Source organism: Apteryx rowi, unplaced genomic scaffold, assembly GCF_003343035.1.
Source record: "Apteryx rowi isolate R43461 unplaced genomic scaffold, aptRow1 scaffold_41, whole genome shotgun sequence".
Taxonomy (NCBI): Eukaryota; Metazoa; Chordata; class Aves; order Apterygiformes; family Apterygidae; genus Apteryx; species Apteryx rowi.
This window is the reverse complement of record NW_020450621.1, coordinates 3,105,167-3,126,645: the sequence shown is the minus strand read 5'-3', so window position 1 is coordinate 3,126,645 and position 21,479 is coordinate 3,105,167. Positions and strand designations below refer to the sequence as shown.

General features: G+C 44.1%; 1 protein-coding gene across 1 annotated transcript in view; it reads right to left on the bottom strand.

The window, feature by feature from the left end:
* Positions 1-21,478, bottom strand: part of SHISA6 (shisa family member 6) — a gene marked incomplete at its 5' end in the record, with an annotated part of 262,601 nt that extends 241,123 nt beyond the window's left edge. Inside the window, 2 exons of the mRNA XM_026075735.1 lie at positions 3,331-3,491; positions 20,901-21,478. Coding sequence (XP_025931520.1) covers positions 3,331-3,491; positions 20,901-21,478 — 739 coding nt within the window. The remainder of the gene's footprint in view (positions 1-3,330; positions 3,492-20,900) is intronic.
* Between the last annotated feature and the right edge of the window lies 1 nt (position 21,479).

Sequence of the window (21,479 nt, the reverse complement as noted above, 5' to 3'; positions counted from 1 at the left end):
TCTTCTATCTCAAACAGAGATCAACATAGACTCAACAGAGAAGTACAGTCTAAACTAATGCCAGGTCCTTATGTCCAACTGCAGAGCTTTCGAGCACTCTAAAACAGCCTGCTGTGATGTGCCCAGGAGAATACACTGAGAACTCTTCCTGAGTGTCTGCCTTGATCTTAAACCCTCCGTCAGGCATCTGCGACAGCTGGAGACAGTGCCTACAGTTTGGTACACTACAGTATGTAGTTTTATGTTTCCATCCTGTGATCTCTTGCTATAACTATTTGAAGGTTGTCTGTGTGCTTGCAAGAAGAGAACCAGTTTGTGTGTGGGAAATGGACTCCTTCCCATACTTAAATCAGGAATCTCCAGTCACCACCCCATAAGCTATTTGCTGCAGGGCATGCCCACAGCAGTACCTGTGTATGCTGCTTCGTTTGGACTCTGCTGCCTCAGACACAGGCTACTTCAATTTGTCATTGTCACCCACAATCATTCTGTTCGCTGACACCAGGCAAGCTTAATGGAAAAATGAAGCCATGGTTTATTTAACAAGACTTAAGGTCGCCCTTCCAGTTATAAGTTTGGAAACAAAAGTTCCAAGCAAAACAAACATAAAACTCAATCTTAGTCTATATGTGACAACTACAGTCCTGTCTGGTTGCTTAACCTCTAATGCTCTGGAGTCCTAAGCCAAACTGCAGCCAGCAGAGCTGATGCTTCAGATCCACTGCAAAACTCTGCATCTGTGGAGCTTTCCAAGCCAATTTGCAGCACTGGTGAGCAGTGCTTTGCCTGGATCCCTCTACTACATGCAACTGACTCTACTTCTTTCCTCAGTTTTCCCTCATTCTGCTCCTTTTTTTCCAAAGTGAAAGAAGAGATGGTGAACCCTCTTTCACTTCCTTTCTGTGACTTACCAGGTTTATTCTAGTTTAACATTGTTTAACCCTGTCTTGTTCTCCAACTTGCACTTCCCTCCTAATCTAAAAGTTTTTGATGTTTACTCACGACATCCTGAGTACTATAGTAATCTGAAGACTAGCTGAGTAACTGATTCGGTTATGACGGAGCATTGCAATACTCTGCACATCAAATCATATAAAAAACATTAACTGTGTAGCTTTTTAATGAGGTCATGATCTTTGGTAAGTGATTAGCTTTCTGTCTCATATGATATATGAGGACATGTTAATAACAGACACAACTGAGCCAGGAACAAGTTCTTTTGGGCAAGTTACAAGTGCAAGTTTTCTCTTCTCAGCTTTGGCAAGGGCTCCTGTGTGATGTTCAGTCCAACTGGCTGCCCCAAAGCAGAAGTGATCAATAACCTCTGCAACTGCCCATGGCATGTGGAAGGCTGTGAAGGCTGTGCTGGAAGTTAAGTCCCCCCTCCTCTGTACCTGGATTTGTGAATATTTTCCCTTAGATGTTCCTGTTGCCCTTGCTCTATCCCGCCCACTTCAGCCCTGAATGAGCTGTAGTGGCTTTTCTCTGTCCTGTGATATGGGCAAGCAAACACACACAAACAAGCAGAGGCTGAATTGACAGACAGTCACCTTTAACGCTGTGTCTTTTTCTTCCTAGCCATTTCTTTACCTTGCTCATCTCATATCCCAGTCTTCTATGAGGACCAAGTAGATTCCTTCCAGGATGCTATTACTTTGTTGTGCAGCTGTTTGCACTACCACCCCACTCATAATACCTGTGCTCTTGTCCTTGCGTCCTGTGGTGCCTCCACTAATTTAGTAGTGAGTCATAAAAGCATCCATCAGCTACTGACAGGCACCAGAGGATAACACTGAAATCATTAGTTTCCCTTGCAAACCTTCCCATTTGTTGTTTCCTATCCTTGACAGTGCCTAAACATGACAACTAATTCAGGCTTCCTATGTCCAGCTGGTCTCTTTGGCTGTTGCAAGCAAGGAATTTCTTCTGCATCTTCATTTGGGTTTTTCCTACCCTCACTTAGGCCTTCTTTGGAGCCAAGAGGGGGACACAGGGCATCCTCAGAAAAGGGTTTCTCTCATCCCTAAGGCTTACGGCAGATGTGCTCTCTGATGTGCCTGTTCCTGTCCACTGACCATAAATCCTTATTTCTTGCATTTCTATCATGAGGCAGAGTCACAGAACCTCTCAAGGGCTAGTCCCAAGCTCTAGATATGCAAAAGGACCTTCCTCTTCCAGCTAACTCACCTCACATACCATTCTCCAGCCTAACATTTTATTTCACAGGTATAATTCTCTGACATATAAAATTAGGGGTTTGCTGGCCTCTCAGTGATGAAAATTGAATAGAAAAGAAATCCTTTCAACTTCTCAGGGAAATTATTCTGTTCCCAGCAGCAAAAGAACATTCCAGAAAACATAGTCACCTGATCCTGTCKCCATAGGATTATATCATTGCAACAAACCCCTTCTAATAGTCACCTCAACTAGACAAAGAAAATCAAACTGTCACTGCCCTCAGTCATGGGCCCTTTCCCCAAAGAACAGAGCGCATCTAGTCCTGCGGATTGTGGAGCAGCCTGAGCTCCCATTAGTTTCCTTCAGAAGGTTCCCCAGAAGAGGCCATTAGCAAAATCTGCTCTGACCTCCAGGTGACACAGGCCAGGGAATGCCACCCAGAAACTTCTGCATGAAACTGAATGGCTTGTGACTGAATGAGGGCATATTTTTGATAATTATCTACATATGAAACATCGAACAGATCAGAATAATATCTTTTCCTAAGAGGCTGACCTCCTTATGCAGCTGGGGAAATCAAGGCAAAGAGCAGTCAACTGATTTGACCAAGCTCACCTAGCAGCAGAACCTGAAAAAAAATGTGCATGTCCAGTTTCCAGATGAATGCTCCCCAAAGGACCTCAGTCAGGTGTCCTTAAGCTCTTAGGATACCATCCAGATCATGCTCCATACTTTCCTCTTGGCACCTTTCTATAATTTACCTGAATGAATAAGGTACCCTCAGTTACGTGAAGTTCTTCCTTCTCAGCTGCTATGTGCAGAGAGCCCAGTTATGCTTTATGGCATGTGTGCTTGGTTGGAAACACACAATGTTCTGAGCTTGCCACAAGTATTTTGGTACAAGCTGAATTTATACCTCATTGATTATGAATTTTTAAAATGTCTAGAGAGAACAGCCACTCTGTCCAGCAAAAACCCTTAAAGAATCATCACCACAGATACTTGCACTACTCTGCTCAATCTGATTGCCTTTTAAAGCCATATATTATCCTAATTTGAGGTTTCAAAATCCACTAGGGTAAAGTGTGATATTCTGCTGACTTCTAACATACAACAACGTATGAAGAAAGAGAGCAGGAAGGCAACACTTACCTGGGTTACTTTTGGAGGTGCGCACAGGGGTGTAATGGTTTTTGGAAGATGTCCTGACTGGGGTGTTTTCTTTGGGGGAGGTATCTATGGCCGAGATAGTCTCTCTTTCACAGTGTGCTATTGGGATTGGTCCCTGCTGCCTTAAGATGTCAGCCAGAGCCCTGTGGAGAGAGAGGAATAGGGAAAAAGACATGTTTACACAAAGCAGCCAGCATGGCGTTCAGCATTTTCACTTCTGCAGTCACTTTATGAATCCATCAGTACTTGGATTTCTACCATAAACATAAAAAAGCAACAATAACAAAAAACAAAACTATGGCTTAAAAGCTTAGTTTCTGTGTGTGTGTGTGTGTGTGTGTGTGTGCGTGTGTTTGTGTCTGCTGCATGCATTTACAGGCTTGCTTGGCTATTGTTTAGTTTTTCATAACACTTCCACTAATTCACTTCACTCCACAGTTATGTTCTCTCTCCATCACTTTTCTTGATGTCATTAACAGTGCAGATGAACTGCTTGTCATAGCGTAAAGTACTGTCTTCATAAAGAACCACCACTGAACACACCAGAGCCCTAAGACTCAGGCTGCATAGGCTTATAAAGGTTTCACCAAAACTGTACTGCCCAAACCAAACTTCTTTAAGACTGAATCAGGTGAGAAGGGGAGTCCGGTCCCCACACCCCTTAAATCCTTACTATTTCTGCAAGGAGTTCAATAACCAGTAGTGATGGGAGTGGGTTTCTCAAAGGAGAACCAGCAGTTCTTAAGAAAAGGACTAAAACAATGTTCATGGCTTAATGCTATCACAGCCATTAGCCTATCTTTAGCTTTTTGTCCATTASAGACTTCTTTAATGGCACTGAGGCCTCACTACCATTCCCCAAGGAAAAAAAAAAGTCACAGTATTCAGTTGCAGCCAGTGTTTTCCCCTTGGATGAGCGGAGCCTCAAAGATTTTTTTCCTCCATGAATATCATGAACACAGTGGAGCAATTATAGCGTGAAATGCACTGAGTTTTTTAGTGCAGCCACAAGCTATCTCTTAAGCCATAGGAACAGGGGGAAGAGAGTGAGCTGTGTGGATTATAAGGAACAGAGGTATTTTAAAAATGATAGAGTTTGAAAGGTTATTTTCTCTTGGCAAAGGGAATATACCTAATGTCACCTCAAATACTAAGAAAGATGTAAAGGAGGAGAAATTACTTCATTGCATATTGATGAGAAAGATTCTGATGTTGCTCATATCTACTAGCATTCCTTAAATACCATATTTTTTGGTCTTTTATGTGAAAAATAGTTTGGGACTGGAATGCCCTCCATTTTCCAAATCATTTCCTCTACAGACTGCCATCCTTTGCATAATGAATTGCAACACTAATGTGCTCTACAAAAAAAAAAAAAAACACCCTTGGAAGATCTCAGAGGCTCCAGCAGAGGATTACATTAGTTCTCAACCGCGCTGTACAGAATAAAAATATTATAAATATTATTTGTTTATTTATTATTTGTAGAGAGAGCAGCCATAGAGGCTATAAGCAGTTATATGATGTGTATATGTGCACACATACTAACTGATGGAGTAAGAGGTTGTCACATTCAGGGACATGAGAGCACAGATTTTTCTTATGCTAAGATATGTTCAGAGTGAGGTGAAGGTGGCAGCAATAAGAGATAGGTACTTAGTGTTAGGGATTCCTTCTGTTTGCTCCTATCATTATTCTTCACTGAAAGAGCAGATCTGATATTTGGTGTTCTCCAAAAAAATGATGAATTCCCACTGCTTGATACGTATCTATAGGTGTTCACCATCTTTTATAATCATGTCTGAGGTATCACAAACTGGTCACCATATTACAGGACATTTGAAATTTTGTCCCCTTGCCCAAGGTTATACAGAAAGTGAGTGGCAGAACAAGGAACAGAAGTCAGAGACTGAAGTCCCTGCCCTATGCAACTGTGCAGTTCCTTCCTGAAGAGAGGATTCATTCAGCCACCAGTAACCCTGATGACTTTTCTAGGCAAATACCTCCCCAATGCATTACAGATCTTGCTGATTGGGGAGAATATTGGAGTTAAACCAAGTCTATCTATTTGGCACCAGTGTCCAGTACATCCCTTTGGAGACAACACATTTTCTAAAGACAGCAGGTTGGCAGAACTGAGCCCTTAGTACATATCTTCAAGATATATTAAGCATCTGATGACCATTTAATGATATCTGCAGTACAGAAATGCTAAGAGTCATTTTTCAGTCACAGAGATTGTATTAGGATTATTATTTACTAGCCCTTGGTGACTTGGGATCATTTTGAACACTTGTAGAAGACAATCCTAGTGTCAAGAGTGCAATTACTCAAAGTACAGAGGAAGATGACTGTGTGGATAACACTAAAACACTATTTACCACTTAGCCTAATATAGTAGAGCTAGCTGGGCAGGAAAGATCAGGCCAGGGATTGGTATATATTCAGAAGGGGCTGTGTAGGATAAGGTGCAAAGAGGCAGTACAAGAAGTTTAAAAAAAAAAAAAAGAGTATCTGGAGTTGGAGATGTTGGTGGAATGGTGATGGCGGAGCAAAAGACCAGTTGTCCCAGGAGCTGAGTTTGTTTAGCCTGAAGAAGAGAAGGCTAAGAGAGGATCTGCTTGTATTCCCCCACTAAAGAATGTGGAGCTGCAGAGAAAACAGAGCCAGACTGTTCTTGGAGGCGCACGACAAAAGGACAAAAGGAAATTGTAACAAGTTGCAACAAGGGAAATTCCACTGGGCTATGAAGGAAAAAAAAAAGATCACAGTGGGGGTGGTAAAACCCTGAAACAGGGACCCAGCAAGGTTGAGGGATCTCCATCCTTGGAGATTTTCAAAAGTCAGCTGGACAAGGCCCTGAACAACCTCATCTAGCATTGAAGCTGGCTTTGCTTTCAGCAGATGGTAGGACTAGAGACCTCCAGAGGTCTCCTCCAACTTAAATTCTGCTATGATTCTGAGCCTAAGGCCACTGCATGCTGTAGGTCATCTTGTTTCTCCTGATACTTTGATCTGTTCTCCTACGTTTATTTATCTCTGAATGGTATTTGATATAGTCCTAAGAATATGGCTTCCTTACTTCCTGGATGGACAGCTTGTCTTTATTTGCTAAAAACAATTGAGGCAATTAAAGTGAATATGCTCTGAAGGGATCGGAGCCAGTGAGAAATGTCTCATCCCCTCTGTCATTATCTACCTGAGAGCTGAATCCCAAGGGCTTGCTGCCCATCGTGAGCACAAAAACATGTGTCTGGGATATATTCCAGTCTGTGAACAATTTCTGATAAAGCTATGCTTGGTTGATCCTTAGTTACAGCCAGGATCTGAATTCACTAATCCTTATGACCAACACAATTAAAACTCACATGCTAAGAAAGAAAAACCCTTCTAATATAATCCCTTATTTACTTTTCATCCTGAAGGAACTGTAACTAGAGGTACTCTCCGGGCTAGTTGTTGGTCACAATATAACAAGGAAATAATTTCTAGTCAGGTGAGAGAAGCATGGAAGGGAGGAGACTATTACTCTCAAAAGAACTGACGAAATCACAAGTGACACTCAGGAAAGTGATGGCTGCCTTTCATTCTACTGCTGTATTAGACTATACAGTAGATAAATTGAACACAACTGTCAAAAGCTGACATAAATCATAAGTGTATAGGTCTAAAATGATATGATTGCTGAAGGGGTGATCTTTTTATGCCCTAAACATACCAAACTGTCTGTCCTTAATACTCACTCTTTGTTTTCTTCTTTAATGTCTCCAGAGAGAGAAAAAAGACTGCACAGCAACATCAGAAAAAAAAAAAAATTAGAGATGGAGGAGAAAGTCAGGCTTGGAGCACATTGGTTAGTGACTTGATAATTCAATCACAATGTTGTGTTTGATCAGGTTTATTTCCATAAAGCACAGTGGGTTGAATCCAATGCTGATGGAAGGTCCRTTGCTTTCAACTGAGGAAGGATCTGGTCTGCGTAAGTCACTTGGGCACAGCTGTTTAATTGTGCACTAAAAGCTTCAAGCAGAGTAACAAAGACACTGTAAATATTTGGGTCTTGTGTGTGCAGCCATTTGGATACAACTAGTGTCACTGATGTCAACAGCATCCTACTCACCTACACAAGGGCCATGGGACAAGGCTACGAGACACTCAAAAGTCTTTCTGTGCCAAACATCTCTTATCTTGGAAAAACAAACCCCACTCAGTGAAACATGTTACCTGTGCTAGAGGATGGAGATGCCAGAGCTGAGTAACTGTGCAATCATATCCTGAGATAATGATTTATGACAGCTTCTTCATTAATGTCACTTAAGCGAGAACACTAAAGCACCTTTCCACATAAATCCAAAATAGAAGTATTTACATCAGGAGTGTTATTCCACTGGACTACCAGCATGGGAGCAGACTACTGATGTCTGTATGGCAGGACATCGCAAGGCACATCAGGTTAGCTCCTGTTTTCAGGTGCCTCAGCATGGAAGGCTCCCAGGTAACTCTAGACTAGGGGTGGCCTAAGTGAGTTTTGGGGGAAGAAACACAGTAGGATGAGCACAAGAATCAGAGCTCGGTGCAAAGTAACAGTTGTGGCCCCTTTAAAAAGGAAAAAGAAAGACTTCTTGGAAATAAAAAGGGCCAGGAGGAATGGGTATGGACAAGAAGGTAGCAAGGTTGGGTGTTAGCTGCGACCCTGAAGATGAAAGGCACAATCAACAGGCTTTGCTAAAAAGAGAAGAGGGTGAAGGTAAGGTAAGGCAGGAGATACGCAATGGCAGGGGGTGATGGAAGACAAAAACAGAACAAGGACAAAGTGAGTGGAAGAGTTTACAATCAAGGAAACAGATAGGAGCAAACCCCCAGTGAAGAAAAGGCAGAGTGTGAAATCCAGGGGATATGTGGAGAGTATCCTTATTTCAGAGTCTTAGCACAGAGATGTGGGAGGGGACAGAGGAGCTCCTTTGTGCAATAGGGGTGTAAAACATCAGTAATGATTTGCAAGCCCTGATCACCATGGGGGATTTTAACCATCCTGACATCTGCTGTAAAGGCAACACAGCAGGGCACAGGCAATTGAAAAGATTTCTGGAGTGCATTGATGATAACTTCCTGACACAGGTCTAGAAGCCAACAAGGGGAGGTGCTCTGATGGACCTCATACTCAAAATCAATGAAAAACTTGTCAGAGATGTGAAGACCTGCGGCAGCCTTGGCTGCAGTAATCATGAGGTGCTGGAGTTCAGGATCCTGACAGGAGGAAACAAGGCCAACAGCAGGATCACAACCATGGACTTCAGGAGAGTGGATTTTGGTCTGTTCAGAGCTCTGCTTAGAGGATCTCATGGTCCTGGAGAGAAGAAGGCTTCAGGAGAGCTGACTGATTTTCAAGTATTTCCTCCTCCAAGCTCAAGAATGATCCATCCCGATGTGCAGGAAGTCAAGCATGGGTGGCAAAAAGCATGCATGGTTGAACAAGGATTTCCTGACAAAACTCTCATGTAAGAGGGAAGCATAGAGATGGAAGCACAGTCAGGTGATCCAGGAGAAATATAGATACACTCTCTGAGTATGCAAGGATGGGGTTAGGAAAGCCAGAGCAGACCTGGAGTCAAATCTGGCAAGGGATGTGAAGGGTAGCAAGAAGGAATTCTGCAGGTATATCATCAGCAAAAGGAAGGGAAGAGAAAATGGGGGCCCGCTGCTAAATGGGGCAGGGGCCTGGTGACAAAGGACGTGGAAAAGGCTGAGGTATTCAGTGACGTCTTTGCCTCTGTCTTTATTGGTAAGACCAGCTTTCAGGAATCCCAGGCACCTGAAACAAGGAGGATTTACCTGTGGTGAAGGAGGATCAGATTATGGGACATTTGAAGAAACTAAACAAACACAAGTCTACAGGACCTGATGGGAATGCACCCATGAGTGATGAGAGAGATGGATAATGTCACTGTGATGACACTTTTCATTATCTTTGAAAGGTCATGGCCACCAGAGGAGATTCCTGAGGACTGGAAGAAAGCATATGTCACTCTTATCTTCAAGAAGTTCAAGAAGGAAGATCTAGGGAATGATGGGCTGGTCAGCCACATCTTAATCCATGGGAAGGGGATGGAGTAAATAATCCCAGAAGCCATTTCCAAACATATGTAGGACAAGAAGATGATTAGGAGTAGTCAGTATGGATTTACAAGGGAGAAATCATGTTTAACCCACTCAACAGCCTTCTACAACAAGATGATCAGCTCAGTGAATGAGAGGTGACTATTGGATATCAGTTATGCTTACTTCAGCAAGGCTTTTGACACTATTTCCCATAACATTCTCTTTGACAAACTGATGAAGTACAGACTAGACAAGTGGACAGTGAGGTGGACCAAAAACCAGCTGAACTGCAAGGCTCAGAGGGTTGTGATCAGCAGCATGAAGTCCAGCTGGAGGCCAATATCTACTGGTGCCCTCCAAGAGTCAATACTGGAACCAATACTGTTTAACATCTTCATCAATGACCTGGACGATGGGACAGAATGAACCCTCAGCAAGTTCACTGATGACACAAAACTGGGAGGAGTGGCTGATACACCAGATACAGCAGATGCTGCTATTCAGAGTGGCCTTGACAGGCTGGAGAAGTGGGACAACAGGAATCTTATGAAGTTCAACAAAGGGAAATGGAAAGTCCTGTACCTGGAAAGGAATAATCCGATGCACATTACAAGCTGTGGGCCAACTGTCTGGAAAGCAGCTTTGCAGGAAAGGACTGGGGGTTCTGGTGGACATCAAGTTGAACATGAGCCAGCAATGTGCCCTTGAGGCAAAGAAGGCCAACAGGATCTTGAGCTGCATTAGGCATAGTACTGCCAGCAGGCCAAGGGAGGTGATCCTTCCCTTCTGCTCTGGTAGCACTGGTGAGACCATGCCTGGAGTTCTCTGTCCAGTTATGGGCTCCCCAGCACAAGACAGACATACTGGATGAGTCCAGCAAAGGGCCACAAAGTTGGTTAAAGGACTGGATCATCTGTCATATGAGGAGATGCTGAGAGAGGTGGGATTGTTTAGCCTGGAGAAGAGAAGGCTCAGAGAGGATCTTATCAGTGTGTATAAATACCTGATGAGAAGGAGTAAAGAAAATGGAGCCAGACTTTTCTCAGTGGTATCCAGTGAAACAATAAGAGGTGATGGGCACAAATTAAAATACAGGAAATTCCATTTAAACATAAGAAAAAAGAAAAAAAAATGTCATGAGTGTGATCAAACACTGGAACAGGTTGCACAGAGAGGTTGTGGATTCTCCATCCTCAGTTATATTCAAAACCTGACTGGACAAAGTCCTGAACAACCTGCTCTAGCTTACTGTTCTTTGAGCAGGCAGGCTGGACTAGATGATCTCGAGGGCCTTCCAACTTCAATTATTTTTATTCTGTGATTGTGGAAAGTCTTTGCAGTCAAACCATATTATCAATCTGGAGGATCCAACCTCAAGACACCACAAAGAAACGAGCTCAAAGCACAGTGGAGGGAATTCTGATTAGGAACTTGATCCTGGTCCTTCTGGGGCCCATCTAAAGCAATGTTTCCAGTGGGTTTCTCCAGGCTGGGCAATGTAATTGATGACAAGCCCAGGCTTAGGGAGCTCCATCTCCATTTCTGTAAACAGCTCTTTCTGCAATATCTTTCACACTATGAAACTTTCCCATTTTCTATAGCCACTACTGACTCTTTAGCTTCCTGGTCTCAGCAGGGCCATTTGCCAGCATGGCCATTTGCTTGTCTCCTGCACCAGTGGTGAGGAACTCCTTGCTCTTAATTGCTCTATGGACTGAAGAGGAAAGGATTTCCTTAAAGCCACTGAGGAAACTTGTGACAGGGCTAGGACCAGAGCCCACATATTCCCAGTCTAGTGCTTTGTTCGCTGGCCAACAAATCTCCATCTGAATAAACACCTCCCAGGTATCCCTGGCTGTTTGTCAGAGTTCTTGCATCACCCTCCAATCTCCAGGGGAAAAAAAAAAAAAAAACTCCAATGGAAATGTAGAACTCGCATTGCTGGCACGGACTGTATGTACAAAAAGGAGGGATTGTTTTTGATGGAGGTGTCGCCAGTTAACAAATAACCTCTCCTCTTGGGATGGAGAAAAAAACACCCAGACACACACTGCAGGGACAAAGAGAATCAAAGAACTGAAACAGAGAGCAACGGCTGGTTTAAGAAGAGAGTTTGCCACACACTGGCATTTTGCTCTGTAATGAGCTGTAAGAGATTTTGGGTAGTGCCTGCTCTTCTACCTGCCTTAATATGCCAGTTCTCAAGGCTGCACACCACAGTAGAGTCTGAAGGATCAAGCCCTTTGACTTATACTGTCCTGAGTTGTGACATTGTTTCTCAGGTGGCTATAATAAAGCTTAATGTATTAGCTAACAGAAACTCTGATTTTCAGAGGGAAGCACAGGCCCTGTGTCAGCTGGATGGACTTCAGGCAGCTGAAGAGGAAAGGAATGGGTACAGTGGAGAAGCAAGATTCACCTGGAGGGGCTGAAAAGACTTCACGGCTAGAGAGAAGGTGAATTTGCAGGGACTGTGAAGTACCGACTCGCTGTAGTACAAACCACACATTCACAGACCCAGCAAAGAAACTTAATCTCCTGTCTTAACTACCTATGGGGTAACAGCAGGATGGAAAAGCGCTGTCCATCACCATAGTCTTTTTTGAAACTGGTGTCCCTGGGTACCTATTCTCCCAGTTCCCACAGCCTTTCAACACTAGTTAATATTAGGAACGTGTACACAGATATCCCTTCTTCTGAAGACAACGGGAGACTTGCTGGCAGCTCCAGAAGACTGGGATGTGGCCTGTGGGAAATAAGTCAGGCGTGGAGAGCTCTTTGACTGCTGGATGGGAAAAGAACTGACTATTTCCAATAGCGCAGGTTGTACACACACAAAATTTCACTCCAGTGCCTTCTGAAAATCCCCTCTCTTTTGGGACCTGGCTTCCTCACAAATGGGCAGGTGGGGATTTAAAAACAGAATTGCCTGTTCCAAGTCCATAAGAATTTGGGGAAGAATTGAAAAAAGAATGTCCAAATGGATCTGGCAGAGCACAATAAAAAGATAAGTGTCTGGCTGAGCTAAAAGTCTGCTAAAAGCATAGCTGTGATGGAGTTTGTGGCAGAGCTCCAATCGACTTCAGCATGGCCAGGATTTCACTACAAATGCTTAAAAAAAAGTGAGGTTAAAGACTCCCCTACGCTCTCTCACTAGCCAGAAAGCAAGGCAGTTAGGCTTGAGAGGTGATTCATTCAGCCACAGAGATAGCTCACCTGGAAGGGACAGATGTCTCCAAAGGGAGAGGGATTACAGTCAGTGGGCAAGTCCATCAGAGGATGGCCATACGTTATTCATGGTTTGACTTGGCACCTGGCTCCAGACCTGCCGTGTGCCTTGTGGAGTTTCAAACGCCGACCACACAAAGCCACGTGCTGCCCTTGACAGAGCCTGTACTATCCTGTCATACAGGCTCCCACCCAGCAATTTCTGCCAGCTGGATGCTGCTCACTTGCATTATTCCCCCGTGCTAGCTGTAAAACGGCAGAGGAAAGGCAGGTAAGTCATTCTACGCCTCCCTTCAGCAGCTCTCCCAGGCTCTGCTGCCTCCCTGGCACCACCCACAGGGCACATGTCCGACCACATTTTCTGACGGTGCTTTGATCTTACCACCAGAATGATGGGGCTTTAATTGATTACACAGTAGTGCCTGACAAACACCACTGAAAACTGATACACAGGAGGGAAATAGAAGGATCCTGCTGCCAACAGCTCCTATGAGAGGAAATCTCTTCCTCATGGAAGCAACTCTGCCAAAGCGGCTTCTGTTTCAGAAAGTGCAGGGGCTTGGTTGTAGTGACTAGTCTATTTTCAGCTATATCCTATGTTTGCTTGTTTAAATACAGTGCGTTCAGAGCCTTCTCCAATTCATGAGTTCCTTACACTTTCTCCTGGAGATGCTGAAAAGCAGGGCCAAACATTTCTATTCTGAAGACTAGTGTATAGCTGCGTCTGCTGCAAAGCGTGAGCTGTGAGTCTTGACCACAGGGCTGCCAAACCTCTTCCCTAGTTCCTTCCACTAGCCACTATAATTTAGCAAGGTCTGGTACGGAGCAAGAAAGAGTGGCAGTCCAGCATATTAGAGATGCACAGCTCTCAGGTCAGCAAAAGAGATAACCAGACTCTGCAGTGGCAAGAAATAAAAGCAACTATCGCTTCCGAGCAGGCTTTCCGGAGAGGAATGCTGGAAATGCTCCTTAACAGTTACCTGAGTGGACACGTGGGGTATGCCAGTGTGAGTGCATGTGCATGTGTGTGTGTGTGTGTGAGCACATGTCTTTGTGTACAGGAATGGGTGATTGCATGCCTGGAGTTTAGATGGAAAAAAAAATAATAAAGCTTGAGGACACCCTTCCAAGAGGGAAGCATTTTTGCACTTGCATCCTGCATAAGTTAGTAAATATTCTTTCTTAGAAATAAATATTACATGAAAAAAATCAGATGTCTTTTGAAAAATATCCATCCATGCCAAATGCAATAATTATCCGTGAAGCTCTTTGTGTTTAAGTCCTGCTTTAAGAGCAAATTTCATTTAAAACTTAATTATTTATGTACTAAAGGCCAGATCCTCACCACCGATTATGACAACATGAGTGAGGTTTGAGTTATTCCTGACTCTCTCTTTTTGGTGAACTCAAAACTAACACACAGGTAATGCCATTACATTACAGATACACACCCATTCTTCTTGCATGCATACAGAACAGATATTTCAGCTAAAACAGAAGTGGCATAGAAGTTATTGAAAAATCAGCAAAGAAACAGGTGTTGCTGGGAGACCATCATATCTCCTGTGTTTAAAAGGTGAGATGGAATCAGTAACAGGAGAGTAAAGCTCTTTCATTTGAAACAGGTTCCTTATTCTAGTGTATATGTCGAGGGTAGTAAATATCAGCAGTACTTAGAATGTGCATCTTAATACAAGGAGTCTTAAGTGCTTTACACATCTAACACTACTGTACATATAGAATAAGTCTCCAAATATAACTGTGATGTAGGCACAGGATTTATTACAATTGCTAAACTCACAACAGATAGTACTAGTAGCTTTGGAATATCACACATCAGGTTCAAAGTAAAAAAGGCTGTTATGTAAAGATTTTGTAATTAGAAGGTAAAAATAAAGGTTTCCAACTCGCATTTGTCTGCAGAGTGCTGTTATTCGGAGCAGAAAGTGGCCAGAGCACCAACGGTAAAGATCTACCTCTAAAACACAGCCACAGGCTATTTAGGGACACTGAGTGGCACTAAGATGTTGACGCCTCCAGCAGTTATTTCCCCCAGCATCATCGAGGGTGTTGTGTTCGCAGCAAGCCAGAGAGCAGGCTGCCACCTGCTGTACTATCGAGACTGCTTCCTCAAAGCATCGATGCTTCCCTTGCTAGACTTTTGCCCAGTTACTAACCTGGCATAGTCCTACTTTGCTTAAGAGAGCTACAAGGAGAACCTGGCAAAGTGACACATTCAGGAATGATGCATCCAGCTTGGATGCTGGAAAGAACTAGAAACAGTGTTATCATACAGAAAAAAAGAACTAAGCACCAGTCTTGATCAGGGAGAGGAGATAAAATAAAAYAGGAGGGCTTACTTAGGACTTCAGAGTCATGAAAATCTTTGCATAAATTATGCTAAGAGCTCAGCTGGTGCAATTTTTCTGTCGGTTGTTGCTTCTGTTTGTGTGTCTGCATGGACAAAGACAATCACAGTGCTTGGTGTATATGTTCCTTGAAGAATAAGCGAGTGCACACATAAGCAGTCACTTCCACAAGATAGCTATTTTGCACCAAATCCTATGTTGTAGGCACAACTAAGAGACTTTAAAATTATCAAAGAAAATCAGACTTTCTCTGAAGAACTCTGTCATTGCCACAAAGGAGATAGGACAAGAGCTAAAACTGCAGCAAAATATTTATTGTGAAAGAATGCCAGGCTCATCTGCCTGGGTAATGAGACATTTGAGGCCGCCACGTTATATAGCACACGCAGATCTAAGGAAATGCAGATCACTCATGCGAGTAGTGGCAAAGGCAGGTGGGAAAAAAAAAAAAGAGAGAGATCTAGTTTTCCTGATAAGGTTCAGATCTTATGTGAAACAGAAGTTTTAAAAGGCTTCTGATCTCAAAGACACAGAGATCAACCAGTAGTTAAGGACATGAGAGACTGCAAAACTAAAAGAAACAGAAGTTCAGAGCTAGACAGGCTTCCCTTGACACCTTGTGATGGAGGGTTAGTAATGGAGAAAGATAATTAGAAAGCAGAAAAAATGTTAAATAAATGGGAATCAGAGACACTGAAAAGATTTGGTGAAGGGAGTATGGTTTCTGAGAGTAGACACTCTTACTGAGTGAAGTTCAAGAGAAAAAGAGGACTCAAATAGAGGCAGCTGGGCAGCCTCTGTGCCATTACCAAAGCCAGATTCTTTAAAAGACAGAGTCAGCAAGGAAAGTATGGCAAAAATCAGCCACCAAACTGTGCAAACTGTGACCACAGCCTCACACTGAATTTTCCCCAAGGCATGTAAGTGAAGCAAAAGAAAAATGTTTTGTACAAATACATGCACAGAAATATATATCCCATCTTGGCTAGCTGGAAATGGGCAGTTCATCACTGGAAAACAAGATCAGATTCAGAGCTTCTCACCGTATGGAAGTTACACTAGAATAGAGTCCAGTATTGGTTTGAAACAGAAAACTGTTTAGGAGTAACTTCTGTGAGGCAACAAGATTGTGCCTTTTTCTGTTTTAGTTTAATCACGTCTGGCATCTACTTGTGGACCTATATTCTGTGCCTATGGGAGAAACAGGGCACTTCAGAGAAGAAAATCAGAAGCCATCAGGAATAAACAATATAAAGCAGGGCAAAGAGCACATGAAAAACACATGAGTGACTCAGATGAACAAAACAGAGTGGGGTAAAAATAAGCAGAGCATAAAAAGAAACCAGCCAAAAGAGAAAGAAAATGTTAACAGTGTCAGAAAATCTTCTGTACAGCCCATACGGCCAGGTGCATGTTCACAGCACTYTCCCACAGCCCTGGGGAGGCATAAAATTTGATTGTTTAGCTCAAGAAACGCACACCTCCGAGAGCAGAGCTGAACCAGCTGTGATCCCAAATTGCAAAACCAAGTCTAGAGATAGGTAGTTTTACAAGCTCCACCGTTAGTGAAGAGGTCTGAAACTAGCTGTTCTCCAGTGATTCCTCTAGCAACCATAGGGCACAAGTGCTGTGCTGAGATGCAGCCCGCAGCAAGAGAAAATCTCCAAAATTTTAAGATAGCAAAACAGTGCAGCCCTGCTGGATCTGTGAACAAACGGATCCATTGCCTCAGGTTTCTGCTGAAATTCAGAGCTGCGGAGTAAATATGGCAAGAAATTGATCACTTTAACTGGGACTGCTACTTGGGAAAAGGCTGTTCATTTATAAAAACGGTCACTGTTATTCACAGAAAAGAGGATGCAAGGCAGATGTTGAAGAAAAGAGTAGCACGAATAACTCTCTTTGTAGCAACAAATATAACCTGGGTGTAGGGTAACATGAAGCTCCCTGACCAGAAGGTGCTTTTGCCCCTTCTCCCTTTCAGAAGCTAAAGCATTCCTTGGACACACATGATGCAGGGACAGATGTGGAAAACGGCCTTTTAACAGGGGACAGATCTAGTTTACTGGGAAAAATCACAGCACTGCTTTTCAGCAGCTACAAGAGAAATGGTTGGGCTTTCCACCATTGCCCCAGGGCCATCACTGCCGCTATCTGTCTCTGGCTTGCAAACAAGGGAGGGCTCCAGCTGTGCGTGTGGCAAATGACTGGTAACATTTCAAACCCTAGCTGTAAACGCTAAAGAGTTTTCCAATTTGTGCATTCTTATTTGGGTAATGAGTGCAATGGTTACTGCTGCTGAGGGCTAAATAGGGGTCACGGAGTAATACTACTAGCACTGAATTATTTATGTACTGTAGTACAGGGATTTAAGGTCATGAGTACTGGAAGAGAATATTCTGGGTCATCCCCCTTTACTACAGAAGACCATATCAGCTTTGAAAACAAACAGCTGAGATTCCTCGTCTGCTGTCAAAGGTTCCCCAATTGGTTCCCATACTTAAATTAAGTAAAATACTCTACCCACTCAAGAAATGCTTTGGGAAAAAAAAAAAATCCTGAAAACTGACCATTGTCCACACAAATGCAGTCAGAGGACAGAGGGCAACACCATACAAAGCACTGCTTGGTAAAATTCTTCAAAATCAGCTTTAGTTTCTATCTAGAGCTCAAAACGCATTAGTTCTGTCTACGTAACTCTGAAGCAAGAGGTAGTCATATACAGTCAGGCTGAAAGATACTATAATCATTAAAAAAATCTGTTAGGTTTAGAACATTGCAAATGTTTCTGTAAACTAGGAATATTTTAGCTTCTGTTTTTTCAAGCACTTTCACTTACTACTCTTAGAAATGAACCTAAGTATCAGTTACTAAAACTGCTCATCCCAGAATCACAGCAGTGCCTCTGCTTTAAAGGTGCATGCTAGTGCCTTCAAACAAGACTGAATTTTCAGTTCTGAAATGCACACGCATATCTCAATGCACAGTCGGCCTTTCATTTCACATGAGAGCAAYGGCTCTGCTGTGAATGTGTAAACTCTCTTTTCTATCAAAAGCCATAAATGAGCCCTGTACCCATCAAAATGTTCTAACTGTGTTAACAAGGATTTTCTCTAAAAGCTGAATGAGAACTTTGCAAAGACATAACATCTACATACAATTCTGCTAACCAACCATTTGTATCTCTTTACTGCAAAACAAAATTTAAAGTGTGATATTGTTTGTGCTGAAGTGTGAAGAAGTCTTGCTTAATCTCCCTGGGTGTAGAAYAGTGCTCATGATGGGCTTTTTCTAGGACTGTTATGATTTTTGTTTAAGCTGTTGTTCTTCTCACTCCAGAGATTTTGGTGGGATGCACACTGAGATTTAATGCACTTCTCATCACCACTACAGTGAATTATTCTGGATGTTACACTTAACTCCAATTGACATAGCCTCAAAAAAATATAAATATCTGACTACATTCTGTTCATTCTGGTTTTGATTCTTCCCTGTTACTCAGCAGTAGTTCTCAGAGGCAAACAAAGACAAACCATTTCACTCCACATATTTACATTGTTTAGATTGTAGATAGAATTATTCCTTAGACTGATGTAGACCTTATCTGCTGGAAATGCACTTCATAATATTTAAACCATCGTGCAGTGTTGATCAAGTTCAAGTAACACATCACCAAAAGGTATAATCTTTTACCAGCTATCATATTATACAAGTCAATCAATTCCTTAAAATTCACTGAAAGTCAAGCTTTCCAAGCACTCAATCTGCCATTCATACTTCTACACACAGGTGAATCATTTTACCAGAACTTATCTAAATAAAGAAAAGCGAGCATCAAAGAMATGAAAACATCAGGAATAATTTAGACAAGTCTGGCAACACTGTCTCTGATTTCAAAGGGTGTAGGATCCAGCCCTGCAACACACTGGAGCTACAGCAGAAGTAACATATGGGCATCAGTGTCAAATTTCTGAATCTAGTGTGAAGATAAGACTGTTTGGCTGTTATAAATGGGCACAGTTGTCTTGAAGCCAAAAGAGCTGGACACTGGGGGAAGTAGCCCTTATTTAAGAAAATATGAAAAAGAATCTATTTCCTGACTAAGCTGCTTTCAGGATGCTTTTTGCACAGACACAAGTGACCTCAGAGATATTACAATGTTTTTAACACTGCAAAGTTATTTTCTCACAGCAGTGGTGTTTGTGTTAGAAAACATGGGCTAGATCCTCAGCAAATGTAAACCAGCATTACTTTTTGGCCTCATTAAAGACGTGACAATTTACACCAGCCAGCACCCATGTGTGCGTACTCTGATAAAAACAGGAGACTAAATAAAACAGATCTCACCAAAGAAATAAAAACTGTGACACTTTTTCAGTTCTTTTTCTGTGTAAAAAACCTAAAATTCCTACCCTAGGACTGTTAACTCCATTTGAAGTTCAGCCTTAAAAATACGGTCAAGGGCTTTGTTTGTGTTGATTAAAAGTTTTTAATTAAAATTATTTAAATTAAGCATGATCTGCTAGAGATAGGCACTCTTCCCATCAGTGTGCTACCAACTGTTCTTATAAAGAAACTCCTCACCAATTTATATGTTCAGATGCGGAAACCTCTTGGATTCCCAGCACATGAGAAGCACACATCATTTGCAGGGACTTTTTCACCAAAAATGAGTTGTAAAAGTGCATGCATTTGTCTGAAAGGAGAAGCTTTTACCTTTTAAACAGTACTTTCTTCAACACATTTGGACTGTTTTATCTTACGAAAAACATTAAAACAAAAATGCATAAAATCACTGCAAATAGGAAATCAAACTACTTCCCTAGTAGACAGCTAGAAAGGACAGACTAGTAGCTTGAGTTATCTTGATTTAGGGGAAGACAAAAACAAAACAAAACAAAACAAAACAAGCCACTCCCTGATATCGCTCCTTTCCCTAAATACCCTTTGGGACTGTAGGGCAAGGGGACCTGCCTGGAGGACATAGAGCAGTTCACTTGGCACTTTCTGAACTTCTCCCTGGTGGGTCCAGGGAGCGCCCCTCATCAGGAGAGTTTAGCGCCAGGCGGAGAAGTACCCCCGGGGGCTGGGGCTTCTCGGCTGCACCTCGAGATAATTAGAGGGAGCCGGGGGGGAGGGCAGGGGGCCGGGCAGGGCGGCGGAGCGGGGAGGAGGCAGCCCCGCGGAGAGGGGCGGGAGCGAGCGCAGCGCTGCGCGGGGCGCGGCGGAGCTGTCCGCGGCGCCGGTGCTGAACGCGGGGCCGAGGGGCGCGGGGCGGGCGGCCCGCGGGAGGCCAGACTCACTCATGGCAGCGCGCCGTGTGGGGTGCCGAGGGGGCTGGGGGGGGGGGAAAGGGGAGAAAGTCCCACGGTGCTTCCCCGAGGATGGAGGCTAGAGGTGCACCAGGATGGGCCCCTGGACAGGCAGTGCAGAGGGATCCCTGGTAGGGAAGTGGGAAGGGGCCTGGAGGGGAGGTCCCAGAGCGATGTGTCTGGACAGATGGTGCAGAGGGGGAACCCTTGGACAGACAGTGTAAAAGGAGAACCCCTGGACAGATGGTGCAAAGGGGAACCCCTGGCGAGATTGGGAAGAGGGGGAACCCTTGGACAGATGGTGCAAAGGGGAAATCCTTGGGCAGGTGGTGCAAAGGGGAAATCCTTGGACAGGCAGGGCAAAGGAGAAACTCTTGGACACGTGGTTCAAAGGGGGACCCCTTGGACAGGTAGTGCAATGGGGGAACCCTTGGACAGATGGTCTGAAAGGGGAACCTTTGAACAAACAATGCGAAGGGAGAACCTTTGGTCAAGAGAGTGTCCCTAGATAGAAGGGGTGCTGGAAGCGGGGGAAGGATCGCACCTGTGTATGTTCATCTCCCGGGGTGGRCGCCGCGCCTTGTCGTAGGCCACCTTGGCGAAGACGCCAGCGATGAGCACAAAGGCGATGGCCCCGCACGAGATGTAGACGGTGGCATTGGTGCTGTCCTTGTCCGGGTCGTACTTGTTGGCGTCTCCATCAGCGCCGTTGCTGCCGTCGGCGGGCAGCGCACCGCTGGAGGTGGTGGGGTGGGCCCACTCAGGGCTCTTGTAGTTGCGACACAGGCTCTGGTTGAGCTTCTCGGCGCGCTTGTTGCAGCAGAAGCGGTAGAAGCAGGTGCCGCAGCAGTAGCGGAACCCCGTAAGGCTGTTGTTGCACTCGAACTCCTTGTCCCACTGCCCGCTCACGTCGTAGTACCCCCAGCACGTCTCGTGCGCCGGGGCCGAGGCCCCGCCGCCGCCCCCGCCGCCGGGGGGCGTCCTCCCGCTGCCCGCGCCCTTGCCGCGCCCGGGCAGCGCCGTGGGGGCGGCCGCCCCCGGGCCCGGCAGCGTCTGGTTGAGGAGCTCCTTGCCCGGCTTGGGGGTCCGCCGCGGCGCCGCCGCCCCCTGGGTCCGGTTGCCC